The sequence below is a fragment of the Onychomys torridus genome, chromosome 7, assembly GCF_903995425.1.
Source record: "Onychomys torridus chromosome 7, mOncTor1.1, whole genome shotgun sequence".
Classification (NCBI taxonomy): Eukaryota; Metazoa; Chordata; class Mammalia; order Rodentia; family Cricetidae; genus Onychomys; species Onychomys torridus.
In genome coordinates this window covers 35,423,387-35,437,745 of record NC_050449.1, presented here as the reverse complement: position 1 = coordinate 35,437,745, position 14,359 = coordinate 35,423,387, and the positions used below count along the sequence as shown (strand labels likewise).

At 45.4% G+C, this 14,359-nt stretch overlaps 1 protein-coding gene across 1 annotated transcript in view; it reads left to right on the top strand.

The window, feature by feature from the left end:
* Sorl1 (sortilin related receptor 1) overlaps nt 1–14,359 on the top strand; it is a 169,373-nt gene that overhangs the window by 108,608 nt on the left and 46,406 nt on the right. The window contains exons 23-26 of the mRNA XM_036191798.1: nt 411–524; nt 3,801–3,923; nt 6,804–6,923; nt 12,672–12,797. Coding sequence (XP_036047691.1) covers nt 411–524; nt 3,801–3,923; nt 6,804–6,923; nt 12,672–12,797 — 483 coding nt within the window. The remainder of the gene's footprint in view (nt 1–410; nt 525–3,800; nt 3,924–6,803; nt 6,924–12,671; nt 12,798–14,359) is intronic.

The window sequence follows — 14,359 nt, the reverse complement described above, 5'->3', positions numbered from 1 at the left end:
TTCCTGGGATTAAAGGCATGAGTCACCATGCCCAGCTGTTTCCAGTCTGGCTTTAATCTCACAGAGATCTGGATGGATCTCTGTCTCCCAAGTGATAGGATTAAAGGCGTGTGTGCCACCATTTTCTGGCCTCTATATCTAGTGACTGTTCTGTTCTCCGACTCCAGATTAAGTTTATTAGGGTGCACAATATTTTGGGGAACACAATATCACCAGAGGGTGGGGTGGGGTGGGATGGGGTGGGGATGTTTCCTGCCTCCTATACATGTGTGCTCGCTGGGCCTTCCCGCTCCATTCCATCCCATCGGCAGCAGGATGGTGTTGGGGGAAGAACACAGAAACTGAAAAGAGAAAGTTTTGTGGCCCAGTGATGAGAATAACGATGGTTTCCTCCCTGCCCCCTTGTTTAGAGAACACCTGTCTTCGCAACCAGTATCGCTGTAGCAATGGCAACTGTATCAACAGCATTTGGTGGTGTGATTTCGACAATGACTGTGGAGACATGAGTGACGAGAGAAATTGCCGTGAGTCCCTAGGCGTGGGGGAATTCCCAGGATATTGCTCAGGAGGCTGGCTGGTCCTTCTGGCTTGTGGCCTGTGCTCTAGGGTACCAGCTGGTCACTTTTGTGGTATTTATCTAAATGGGATGGGATTTGGGCAACAGAAACAAACACATGTAAATATATGTTAGATGTATGGTATTATTTTATATTACATATGTAATTCTAAGTCAATGGTTACTTATATGTAAGCCTTCAAGGCTGAAATGGAGCTAACTTAACAATGTGGCTCATGATCTTGGTGTGTGCACTGTAATGCAGCTGGTAGCTCTGGGGTGGATGACAGGTGACATGATTTGGTTTGTAAATTCAGCACTCAGACATGTCAAAGCCAGGCGATAGGTCCTCCTATGGTGCTTCTGTTAGCTGGTGCCGGCTGCAGGCCAGGCTGAAGAAAGATTGTTAAAACCCATCACCCATCAGTAGAGCCAGTTAGCCCAGAATGTGGAGAGATGTTGGTAGGTACACCAAGTAAAAGCAGCCTTTGGGTTGCATAGCTTCTAAGGTCCAACTCCATTTCACAGGGCCTGGAGGCGGACGTCTGCTGAGCCTTACCTCTTCTTTCCTAGCTTAAGCTGTAATGGCTTTGATATCTCCTTATAAAGGCATTCGCTCACGGGTGTTTATTTAACACCTCTGTCTCAGGCTCTTTGCTGGGCTGGATGTAGGTAGGGAATTTCGTGTCTTGAGAATTCGTGTCTTGAGAAATCACTGGATGGGGCAGTAGAGTGACTGGCGCTGTGATGGACAGGCCTGCTCATTCAGGAAAGACACCCAAATCAACTCCATTAGGCACCAGTGAGGGGTTCTAAGGATCATGGGGAATGCTGAACAGAGGTGGGGGGAAGAAAGTGATGGGTAAGGGAGCCACCTACTCCCCACTCACGTGGATGGTAGGGAGGTAGCATGGGTGCATAACCCTGATCAGCAGTTTATGGGTCTTATTGGAATAGCAGATGGGAGCCACCATGTGACGTGGTAAGAAGTTGCCTTTGGAAGGATAAATAGTGGGCAGAGTGAACTGGATGAGAGAGAAGCTGACTGTAAGCAGGGAAGCCAGAGACTGAAAGTCAGGCCCATCTTTCAAATTGATTACCCCGAGGGGTTGGGGATTTAGCTCAGTGGTAAAGCGCTTGCCTAGCAAGCGCAAGGCCGCAGGTTCGATCCTCAGCTCCAAAAAAAAAAAAGAAAAAAAAAAAAAAAGATATTCAAAATTGATTACCCCTGTCTACCCAGAGTATCTCTCCCCATGTGAACAGTAAGAACAGGTTGAGCAGGGAAGCCTGTAGGACCTGGCAGATGTATTTAGGCCTTCCATGGAGCACATGCCGGTGCCCCACATGCCTTCACCTAGGTAACAACTTTAGAGCAAGGTTTACATCTAGCCTAACTCCTCATCAGGTTCACCTGAGCCTTGCAATGCCTTTCCCTGCTCTTTTTGTATGAGCCTCTGTTATATACTTGTTTTTGCCTTGGCCTCGGTACACGCTTTTCCCATCCAGGAAAGGGGTGTCTTGAATGGCAGGCTGGGAAAGGCTTGTGCTTCTGGTGGTTGTTTTCCTTACCAGGTCTTTACCTTTTATCCAAGTTGTTGCAGGAATGTGTGATGCTTGTGAGGGGATAGGCAAAGCTCTTTTCAAACATTAGTAAATATTCTTAAGTGCACAAAGGAGATAATGGAAGGGAATTAGTCCATCTAGGGCTATGGGAAATAGCTCAGACGTTAGGCATAGCAGAAGTAAAGAGATGCAAGCTAGTTGTTCACATATGTGAGACACGAGGTAGCAGGCTTTCCCTGTGCCCTGGGCTCAGGGTCTGCTAATAGCTCTGGATGTGGACAGAAGTCATGGCTTGCGTGTTTGCACAGGTGGCTAATGTCCTCAGCACTGCCCTCCCACAGTCCTGGCCGAATGGCTGTCAGATGTGAGGGGTGGGGGTGTGTGTGAGGTGATAAGGAATGTAAAGCCCCCGTCCTGGGAATCCAACAGAAGGTCCAGATCTGTCCCTCACTGCCCGCCCCTCCTTAGCGTGCCTATCCAGGTGGTGAGCAAAGCCCTGTCCGCAGGCCAGGTTGCAGAACAAGGCAGGTGTGGCAGGGTGCGGTGGCCTGGGGTGACTACAGAGACACCCCGTCAGCTGCCGGAGAAAATAAGAGGGGGGTTGCAGGAGACTTGGGAGGGATCCTGTCAGTCACTTTCCTCCTGTTAAACAGACTCCTCCAGCTGGGTGGATGTCAGACGCTCAAGTTTTGACGGGAATCCCCTCTAGTCTTGTCATTTCGGATTCATCCCCTGCCTCCTACCACGAGCTCAATTACAGGGAAGAAATGGAACCTCAAATAAAGGCTGCTGGGACATCTGCAGCAATGTTGCCATTTGGAGTTTCATTTTACTGCACGCCTCCAGCCTTGGTTCCGGAACTCTGTCCTGCTCTTTTGTCGGCTCCTCAGCAGCTTGGGAGAGCAGCCTGCCTTCCCTGCATGGCTCCTAAGGGACTTTCCTTGGGCCTCGGGGTCTCTGGATCTGCCGGGACAGTTCTGTTTAGGAGAGGGAGTTAATCTCTTTCCCTGCCCATCCCTATGATGAGGGAGAACAGAGACACTTATGAGGACCCATTCATTATCTATCTCTACAGTCTGCTTGCTAGGGTATGGCCGTACTACCACCAGATAGCAGTGCCTGGCATAGTTTTCCTTATGTTCACTTTACTGCAGAGGAAAGGGCAGCTGAGGGAGCTTAAAATTACTTGCCCGAGGAAGAGTTAGAGCTAGGATTCGAACCCCTGCTTTCACTGAGTGCAGATACACTCGTTTCTGCTGTAGGAGTCTAGCTATGCTTTTCTTTTACCTGGATGGTGTGCCAGCTGCTGATATAGGGTTGGCTCCCCTTGTGGTAGTTCCGAAGATGACGTTGTTTACCTCACTCACTTGGGAAGAGTGCCTCACAGTCTTGAAGGATTTTAGGGGCTACTTCGGCCCCTCCTCTCCCAGCCAGACAGCAGTCTCACTTTCGAGGCCCTGTTTCTGTCTACAGCTGGCCCTGGAAACACATGCCCGTACCTAACTTGCATGTGAGTTTCAGGTTCCTGTGCAATTGTTTTGTCCTGAGGTCTGGGTTTGGTTCTCACTGTTACTAATGAAAGTCTGTCTCCCTCCAGTTTTAGCTACGATTCTGGTGGGAGGTTTGTGGGGGGATAGGATGAACCGGATGTAATGAATGTGTCCTCTCTTTTCCTCTGTAGCCACCACGGTCTGTGATGCAGACACTCAGTTCCGGTGCCAGGAGTCGGGGACTTGTATTCCACTCTCCTATAAGTGCGACCTTGAAGATGACTGTGGGGACAACAGTGACGAGAGTCACTGTGGTAAGGGGGTGCTCTGGGGGAGGTCCCCACGCTGCTCCCAGGGCTGTGCGAGTGCATGGGGTAGATTGGAATGGAGAAGTTCTGATGGACACTTTGGGTTGACGTCTCCAGGCCGCATGCCCACTTCCACCCTCATGGCAAGGACCAGTCACTTCTCTCCTCTGCCCAGTTTTTGTTGAACCCCTTCACTCTTTTTCGTGGGCATTCAGTTACTCTGGAAAGACTTATCTCTGACTAAATGGGATGTTGGATTCCTGGTTAGGAGATGACACCTAGACTCAGCTTCCACTGCTTACTTCTTGATTCGTCTTTGTTTTCTAATCTGAAAAATGGGTCCTGCCTTCTCTTTTAGACAAGCTGTAAGTGAGACGTGAAAGCAAGGATGTATGTTTTCTGAGTGAATTCAGCGAGTTCTTTGTTTTTTCGTTTTATTTATTGTTATTGTGTGTGTCCATGATGCCTACGTGAGTGTGTGCGCTGTGGTTTGTATGAGTGTGGAAGGGCTTTGTGTGTGTGTGAGTGTGTGTGGAGGGGGAACAACACACAGTCAGTCAGTTCTCACCTTCCCACCTTTATGTGGGTTGTGGGGATAGAACTCAGGTTGCCAGTCTTGCATAGTGAGCCCTTCACCCACTGAGTCGCCTTTCTGTCCCCCAGAATCACTGGATCCTTAGTAGCTATAGAGGATCCCCCACTTTGACCAAGTGGGATGATGACCCCAGGATCTTACCTTTGTGACCTTTAATTTCCATTTTTTTTTTTTGAGACAATTTCTCTATATTGTCCATGGTAGCTTAGAACTCCAGATCCTCCTGCCCCAGGCTCCTGAGTGCTGGGAGTACAGATCCCTGCCTCTGTGCCCAGCTGCACTGATTCATCATTGTTCTTTCTAAACCAAGCTAAGGTCATAAACTCTGTTAGAGGTTGGCTGGCAGCGTTGATTCAGCATGGGCTTCCTAGATGGAGGTTTTTGTATTTGGAAGAATAATGTGTTGCCATCACAGGGACTAGGAAGCCTGTCATCTACTCTCTGACTGGGGTCTATCTTAATGGTCTCCTCAGTGGGATTGTTCAAGATGACAGGGTCATTTCATGTCAGAATGGGGGCCTGGGGCTCATGCCTCCTCTTTGGTAATGCCTTTCTGTTGCATGGCACTACCGTGCTAATTCTCTGAGCCCTATCTTAACAGGCACTGGCCCTGAGCTGTTACTGTAGGAGATTTTATGCAGTGTGTGTGTGTGTGTGTGTGTGTGTAGCGAACCAGCCTGGGAACCTACCAGACTGGAAGGGAAGTGAGAATGGAGGCCAGACGCCAATCCAGACATGGTGATGAGTTGCTGAGGCCTTGCTGGCCCTCCCTTCTGTCCACAAGGTCAGGTCCAGCCACGCTGTGTGTGTGCACATGGACAAGGCCTGCTCTGTTTGCTTGGAGCAGGTGGTTTGACTCACAGGGACTAGATCTAGTGGAGAGGGGCTGGTCACAAATGATCTTAACCCATGCAGATTAGTGGACACATTCAGGACTGCTTTTGCATTAAGTGTACCCTGGCCTGGCTAGAGGAGGAGTGGGGATTTTTGTTTTATTTTTGTTTTATGATATTCTTTCAGTAAATGCATTTAAAAACAAACTTGGGATCAACAGGTTTTTTTTCCTTCATCCTTTCATTTCTGCCCCCAGAACTCAGAAGGCTGAAGTGTGTGGGTAGGGTAGAAATGTACCTTCCTTAGAAGAAATATAACCCCATGTGGTTCCCAGTCTCTGTTCTTGTCTAGCTCCCTCTCCAGGAAAACTGCTGAGCATTCAAAAGCTTCAGCATCCCTCTTCTCCATCCCATGAACCAGTCTTGGCTCATCAATCCTGTCCCATCACAAGACCTTACTTATTGTAGTTCCCTGTTGCTGGCCTACTTTGTAAGTCCCAGCCTCTTTCTTCATGAAGTCCTCTTCACCACCTCTGCTATTAGCCTGCCTTTGAGGAAGGCAACTTGGACAGCTGCCCTGGGTCCCGTGTAGTGTGTGTGTATGTGTGCACAGGGACTATAGCATACATGTGGAGGTCAGAAGACAACTTTGGGGAGTTGATTCTCTCCTTCCATTTTTACATGGGTTCTGAGGATGGAACCAAGGGTGTTAGGCTTACATGGCAAGTACCTTCATCTACTCTGCTGAGAGGGTAACCTACTCTACCATTCCTGTTGTTTTGAGGCTTAAGACAATTCCTCTTGGAAGTTCAGGCCTCAGTGGGATTTCATGATTCCCCCAGGACCTAGAAAAGATATTATGGGGAATCCTTGGTGACTCTGTGCTTCATCATTGTCCTTGGAAACCATTCCTTCTAAAGAGCAAAGCCAGGAGCATCCCCGAGGAAGGTCCTGAGCTGTGTCTCTTCCATCAGAGATCTCAGCACTACACCCACTTGCCTTGAGGCCCACGTGATCAGCCCACATGGCCTCTTCCTCAGCAGTGTATCTCTGGGGTGTTCTGTTTCTTGGAACTTCTGCTCTCTGGCCTCCCTGCTTACTGCATCCCAACTTTCTTTCCATTGGCGTAGCAGGCGAAGAAATATTTGTGGAGTAGGCTAAGTGGATGCCATGATAAATGAGCGAGGTTTTTTTTTTTTTTCCTCAGAGTCCCAAGGTGTCAATATCTTAGCACATCTAGCACCCATTTCCAGCATGCATGGTAGGAATTATTCTAGATGACCTTATGGCCTTGTTTTGAGGCCTTTCTATCCAGTGTCTGTGGATGATCCATGATGGATGGCTCCTGGCCAAGGTCTCTGTGTCCACGCTGCGTGAAGGATCAGTGGCACGTGTCCATGTCTGACTTGACTTCTGAGTGCGCCCTCCCCTCACCCCCCTGTGCTTTCTCCCCTGCAGAGATGCATCAGTGCCGCAGTGACGAGTTCAACTGCAGCTCTGGGATGTGCATCCGCTCCTCCTGGGTTTGTGATGGAGACAACGACTGCAGGGACTGGTCTGACGAAGCCAACTGTACTGGTCAGTACTTCTTAGACCTCGTCAGCAGTGCTCATCTACTTGTGTACTAGTTAGCATTGAGGCCTTAAGTTGGCGTAGAAGCTAGACACTGAGAATTAGCATCTAGAGCAGCCCTCCTCAGAGCTGGTGTGTGATGAGAATGTGAGTTAGGAGCAGAACTCACAGTGTCCTGAGGGATTTATATTCTGGATCCATCTTCTTGGTTCTGAGGACCAGTAAGTAGCAAACCATTCACACTGACTGCCCGCTGATCTAGGAGCCATGTATATATATATTTCCTTTTATTTTATGGGTATCAGTATTTGCCTGCATGTATGTATTTGTGCCATGCGCATGCAGTGCCCTCAGAGGAGGTCAGAGAAGGGCATTAGATCCCCTATAACTGGAGTTACAGATGGATGTGAACCGCTCAGTCCATGGTTTGAGTAGCACTAACCCAGGTCATGTTGGTAAAATGGAGCATCCAAGCTTTCACCGAAACAGGTAAAGTGCAAACTGGGCTTGCATTTCTTCGAGGTAAGTGTTCATCAGAAATGAAATTGGAGACCTCAGGAGTGGGAAATGAGTGCTCAGTAGTATAAGGTAGAGTTTATGTTCTGATTCCTCTCTTGGTTTCAGTCATGTTTACATTTATTTTTGTGAATGAATGCATGGTAGAGTTTATATTACAGTGTGTGTTATTGAGAACTTGAAGTGGTGAACACTGGGTAGTTTAAGGAGTTGGGGAGATTGTGAGAAATAAGCACATCTTTTTTAATACCCTTGTTTTGTCCCTATGTTTTTATATGACTATAATTTTTCAAAAACTAAAATTAAGATAGAAAATTTCCTGAATGTCTGGATTTCTATAAGATGGAATTCTGTTTAGTCTTACACACTCCAGAACAATGGCTCTGTGTATCATTAGGATGCTCTGTAATGTCCCCAATCTCAGCCCTGTGAAGGCCACATGTTTTTGAAGTGTGGTCTCAGTGTCTATGCCTCTACCCCGAGAAGGGTGAAGGACAGTGTTCCTGCACAGCCTATGTGGCCGATTGAAGAGGAAAACCAGACTGTCAAGTGAGCTTGCTGTGAGCCCAGAAGCGTGTGGATGCTGTCTGTTGGTTTGAGTTTAGATAGATAATTAGTTAACGTGTTAGAAGGGTGCACCTGGGCATTCAGTATGTAAATTACAGTGTGATTGAACACCTTGTTAGTACTGCCATGTTAGACCAACCCAGCTTCCAGCAGCTTGTACCAGACTTTCAGAATGAATCAACAACACTTCAGTGCTGCAGGGGAGCATGTCATAGACTCCAGGGCTTGCTTATCTCTGGTTTCCTCTAGGCAGGGCTAACTGGTGGAACTCCAGTTTTGCCATTTAACAGCGACCTTGTGCTGATGGTTCTCCAAATCCCTTTAAGGTTGACTCTCCTTCTTACCATCTCGGAATAGTTGGAGGATGAACCTGAGCTCATTATGCCATGGCATGACACTTCACTTCCTGACCTGTTGAATTAAGAAGATGGGTTGGAATGGGCTGCCCTGCTGGTGGTCTCAGCCCACTGCCCTCTCTGTGGCGTGATGCTCCTCATTCTATCCCCCTGTGTTGCTACCCAGGCTCTGTTTGAAGTCTTTATTCCTTCCAACACACCTTAGTTATTTGGATGCTCACTTTAGACTTTTTTTCCTACTATCTTTCCTCTCTCAGCACTTCAAACCCTACCCACAATTCCTAAATTAAAATGCGTGGCTTTTAAACTATCGAGTACTGAAAATCACTGAATGGTTAATATTTTAGCTTTATCTTTTAAAAATTTGAACATTAGGGCTGGGAGTGTAGGTCAGTGATAGAGCACTTGCCCAGCATGCTTGAAACCCTGGGTTTGAGCCCCATGACCTCTAAACAAACAAATAATAAATGAATAAATGCCCCAAATCAGTCATTATTACCTGTTTCTACCTATCTATCTATCCATCCATCCATCCATCCATCCATCCATCCATCCATCCATCCATCATGTATCTATGTATCTGTCTATCTTTCTGTCATCTGTTGTGTGCGCAGCATTAGTGCTCACACCTGTGCAGACACCTGAGGAGGTCAGAGGACAACTCTCAGGAGTCACTTCTTTCCTTCTGCTGTGTCGATCCCAGGGATTGAGCTCAGGTTATCAGGATTGACAGCAGGTGTCTCATCTACAGAACCCTTTTGCCTGCTTCCATTTTATTACTTTTAATGGCCAAATTTATTTGTCAATATGTTGCTTTATCAGCTGTCATCTTGTATCCAGTGCCTGCTTCCATGTATGGACCTTCAGGGTTCTTACAACAGAAGACTGAGAGTGTTAAACTTTCTCAGGCTTTGTGAGTATATTATGTCCCTAGGCCTTAGTCTTGGATTCAAATGAGTCTAGATTTCTAAGCTTAGAGTATTTTTTCTGTAATTTTATTGATGGAATTATTGTAGTTCTTATAGACTCTTGTGCTGATTTTAATTATCTCCTCAGATTATCTGTAATAATACCATACTTGTTTCTCTAGTTGTCATTGTTATAAAATTTCACTTACTTTATTTCAAGACTTGTTTTCTTTTTAAGATCTGAGAATTTATGCTCTTCATCTATTCTGGGACCTTACAGTTAGGTAGTTCATCAAGGTCCCTGGTCCTCAGCAGTTATCTTCGGCCCTCTGTTGAACAGCATCCTCCTGTGCTCCTTCTTCCTTTTTTTATATTCACTTATATGGACTCTTTCCTGGATGCTAAGTTAACTTCTTTGGAGCTACCTTCCAGTCCATCAGTTCTCTTTTCAGCTAAATCTAACTCTTATTTCCAAGGCTATAGGTATTTCTTTTTCTGTATCTAGAACATCTATTTAGTTATTTTTTCAGAGATAACTGGTAATTCTTTCTAGTTCTCTTTATGCTTTTCTAACATCATTAATTATTCAAATTTAGTTCTAGTAACATGTCTTTCTCCTGATGCACTCCCTAGTAGTTCAGTGCTTTGTAAGAAACAAGACAGCGGTCTTCCTCCTTAGATTTCCATTACCTCCATTACCTTAGGGTAATGATTTTACCAGGTGTTCCAACAGATGTTGATAAGTTGAGGAAAATCAAAGTCAGAGGGCAAGTGGTAGGATGCTTACCCTACTAACCCCATGGTTACAGTGAATCCCATCATGCAACAAGTCCTTAAGTCCCCCAAATCCTGCAGCCCAAATCAATCACTCTCTGCATCTTGGTAATTGAAGGATTTATTTTAAGCACACATCGTTTCTCAAACACTTAAAACCAGAGGACTAGTCAGTGACTCAGAAGATTTTTGTTTTTTAATCCAGAAAAGGAAAGTTATACATTCCAGACATGCCCGGTCACTTGAGTAAAACTATACAAACTGATGAATCTTGCTGGTCTCAGCAACTGGCTAAAGTCCAGAGATCTCAGACATGCCTCCTGGGGTTGTCATTTGGAAACACCCCCAGCACTTTGAAATTATTTTCAATTAAAAACAAAGCATACAGGGTGAATAACAAGCAGATTCTTGTGGTAATAGCTTTAGACGACTTTGTGCCAGTGAGCCAGGCTGAAGCTTGTTAGAGGAGGCCAGAGTCTCAACATCAATAAATCAGAGAGTCTAGGTAATGGCTGTTACTGGACAAAAACTCAGGTAACACACCCAAGTATATTTTTAAAGATGTTTAATGGATTCTAAGTGCCTGGGCTTGCAAACATCAAAAATCCCTGTAGACTTATGTGTGTGCTTCTTCTGTCTTCAAAGAGATAAAAAGACAGATAATGGATTATACTTGTTTTAAAATGGTTTGAAGAACCAGGTTCTGGGTACTTCTTGCCATGATGAAAGAACAGTCTTCCCTTCAGTGGAAATTCTGGAGGACACTGTAAACCAGCTTTTCCAACCCTTCAACAACATGCCGCCAGTCATCTCGATCGGAAAGAAGTCTGTAGCTTGTTTTCAACAGCTCGCTCTTATGTGTGTCCTCCTCTGAGGAGGACATCTGTTCACACAGCTGGACCAACAAGGAGCCAGTCTAAATCGCAGAAGTTCCTTGCCTATGTTTTTGCTCTCAGTGATTTGACTTTGGGGGGTGGTCAACTGCCATCCAAAAATAGAAAATTCCAGAAATAAACAATTTTAAAATTGCAAATGAGTTTTACGCCATATTGTTATAGTTGTTCTATTTTAATATTAGCTATTGTTTGTGGTTACTATTTCATATGGGTAAACATCATGGGTGTGTATACACTAGAACATATGTGTGTAGTGTTCAGTAGCATCTGAAGTTCTAGACATCCATGCAGTGTCTTAGAGTGTGTCCTCTGTACATCAGGGGAACCAACATATTTCTTTATGTCCATTGTGAACCACACAAGTTCTGGCTTTTCTTCAGCAGTGGACAGATAAAAACAAACAAACAAACAAACAAACAAAGAAACCCAGCTCTCCCTTTCTTCATGAGAGGATTGAAAAGCCCGTTACACTGTTGGCATAGGTGGATCGCAGATATTATCTGCTTGAACTAATCTTTGAGATTTGGAGATGTGTTTAATGACTTGTGCACAAATGAGGCTGTTAGTACCTAAGAGCACCTCTAGGGCCTGGTGTTGTGCATACCTTTAATCCTAGCTCTCAATCCCAGGGAAGCAGAGGCAAGAAAGACCATCTCTGCAAGTTCGAAGCCAGCCTGGTCTACGTAGTGAGTTCCAGGGCAGTCAGGGCTACATAGAGAGATCCTAAATCAAATTAAAACAAACAAATAAATAAATGAGTAAACCAAAACCTAATAAAATATTGCATCTCTTTGTCTCACTGGCTTTTTTTTAGATGTTTGTACTGGCTGCTGAGTATGGCAGATGTCAATGTTGCCTTTATGGAAGATTTAGATCATTCCACATTCCAGGCTTATTTTCTTTGAGTTTCTGGATGAATTCATTGTGTTCTGTGGCCCTGAAGGTTTCCACATTCAAAACTGTGTAGTGATACTTAGAATTACATGAAGCCATGTCACATTGTAACTTAGCAGAACTCTCAAGAAGCCAGGGTAATGAGATGAAATTGAGGCCTCCACACAGCTGCTGAGGAACCTTCCCTCCAGAACACACAGCACCTCTTATCTCATGGGGTCTGTAGGAAGGGGCCTTACCTCAGAGTGTGAAATAGCAGTACAGCCTGCTACTGTTACAACATCAATGTCTGTTTCCTAATCTCTCCAAGCAGCTTCCCATTTGTAAAATGCTCCATCCATTGTTGTAAAGGGTGAGTTTTCTGTGGGTGTCCAGGCCTGTCTACTGACTTACATAACCTAGTGTAACCTGCAGGTGCCTGTTGAGACATTCTCGGTTGACTTCTTGGTGATCTTAGCCCTTGTGCAAAGGAGCTATTTTTATAGTAGTGACTGTTTCTCTAGCATGGCCTCCTCTTTTCTCTTTCTAAGTGGGTGTGATGGACACGATTCTGTTGTCAATGGCTGGTAGATATTGATGGAGGGAAATAGTGCCCCTACTCTGAGTGGAGCATTTAGTGGTCCTACTTCTAGTGACTCCTGTTCCCTGCCCTCGCCTGTCTCTTTAGCAGCAAAGAAATTACTCAGGGAAAACTACTTGTACCTCAAGTTCAGCCCTAGGTATCTAACTCTCCACCAAGGTAAAACTCAGCTGCTCGCTTGATATTTGTGTAGAATTTTCTTCTGGGGTAGTTGATGGGGGAGGAGGAACAGGAAGAATGACTGTCCTCTTTTCTGTTGACAGCCATCTACCACACCTGTGAGGCCTCCAACTTCCAGTGTCAGAATGGCCACTGCATCCCCCAGCGGTGGGCGTGTGATGGGGATGCAGATTGCCAGGATGGTTCTGATGAGGATCCGGTCAGCTGTGGTAAGTGCAAATTCCCTGGCTCCTGCCTGGCCTTTCCCAGGGGGTCTGTCATTCAGGGGAGGGTCAGCCAATGAGCCAGGCAGGAGAAACTGTTCTCCCATGGTAGCAGTCTCTCTTTCTCTCTCTCTCTGTCACACACACACACACACACACACACACACACACACACACACACACACACCCTGCCACTACAGTAATAAAACAACACATACAGCTCTTTTCTACTTGACGGTTAATATTCCTTTGGCTGACATTCTGAATTGTCATTGGACAAATGTCATTATGTAAGTCCTACACAATCTTCTTTCACTTCCCAAAGTTTAAAATGAGCTGTTTCCATATACCTGCATTTCTTGTGGTGAGCATATCTCTGAGAGATGCATATTTATTTTAAATTGATTATGGTCTTCTGGTTTATCTAATTGATCTGCTGGGCATTTGAGAGCTCCCCATTCTCATTGTTAAGCCAGCACAACCCTCCATGTCCTTTGTTGGCTGGCTTTGCCTTTGAGTTGTTTCCTGGGACACTTTACACAGTGTGGACTTATGGTGGTTGAGGTCCCCATGGTTCCCTTCACTGCCAGATTACACCAAGTGCCCATTGCCCATCCTATACTGCATGTCCCCCATGGTCTCCCTTGATATCAGACTTCCTCATCCTAGCTATTTTTAGGACTTAATGACACTGCCTATTTTATGTTACCTCTTTTCAAAACTGTTTTTCCTTAGCAGTATTAGCATTTTCATGAGACCCATGGACCTTTTCTCTGTCTGAACGATGCTTTTTGACTAATTTTGTAGGGATGGTGACTTTTTGCCAGATTGCAAAACATTCCCTTGCCTTAGAACTAGTCTTTGTAATGTGAACAGCGAGGCGCTGGGCTCCCAAAGCCTCCCCATACCCCGGTAGATCTGGATGCCTTCTTTCTGGCTTCATTTCCACTGGAAATGGCTGTCAACACCAGGCTCCCAACAGCTCTAAGCAAACGTACTCCAAAAGGGCTTTGCATTAGGATCCCTGAAGAATAAGAATTAAGATACTAAAGTGTCTTGTAGAGCACTAAAAATCCAGGAGTTAATAAGTAGGATTTTGCATCCTTCCCCCCTCCCCCATTCACTGAAACCTTTTCTTTTTCTTATAAAAATATAATGAATTTTTAATGGTACAGTCAAGGAGTTGAAAACAGAAAGAGCATAAATGGATGTAGAGTAAATGTTGTCCCCCATCTGCATACTTTCTCCCTTGTTCCTGTAGGGAACCCTAATCTAATGCTTTTACATATTGGTTAATATTTTTAAATGTGTGAGAATATTTCTGTGAGTGTATAGCTATGTGCTGAAGAAGGACATTCCGGTCAGTGATGGGCTGTGTTTACCATGGTCCCGTAAGATCACATGGGAGTTGTAGAGATGTAATGTTTCTGTCAGGTAATGAGCCTGTAGCCTTCCTAACACCATGATGGGGTGTGTCATTTGTGGGTTTGTAGTGGTGTTGAGTAAATGAGCCTATAGTGTTGGCAGCCATATACACATGTGGCACAGACAGTTACATGTTGTATGTG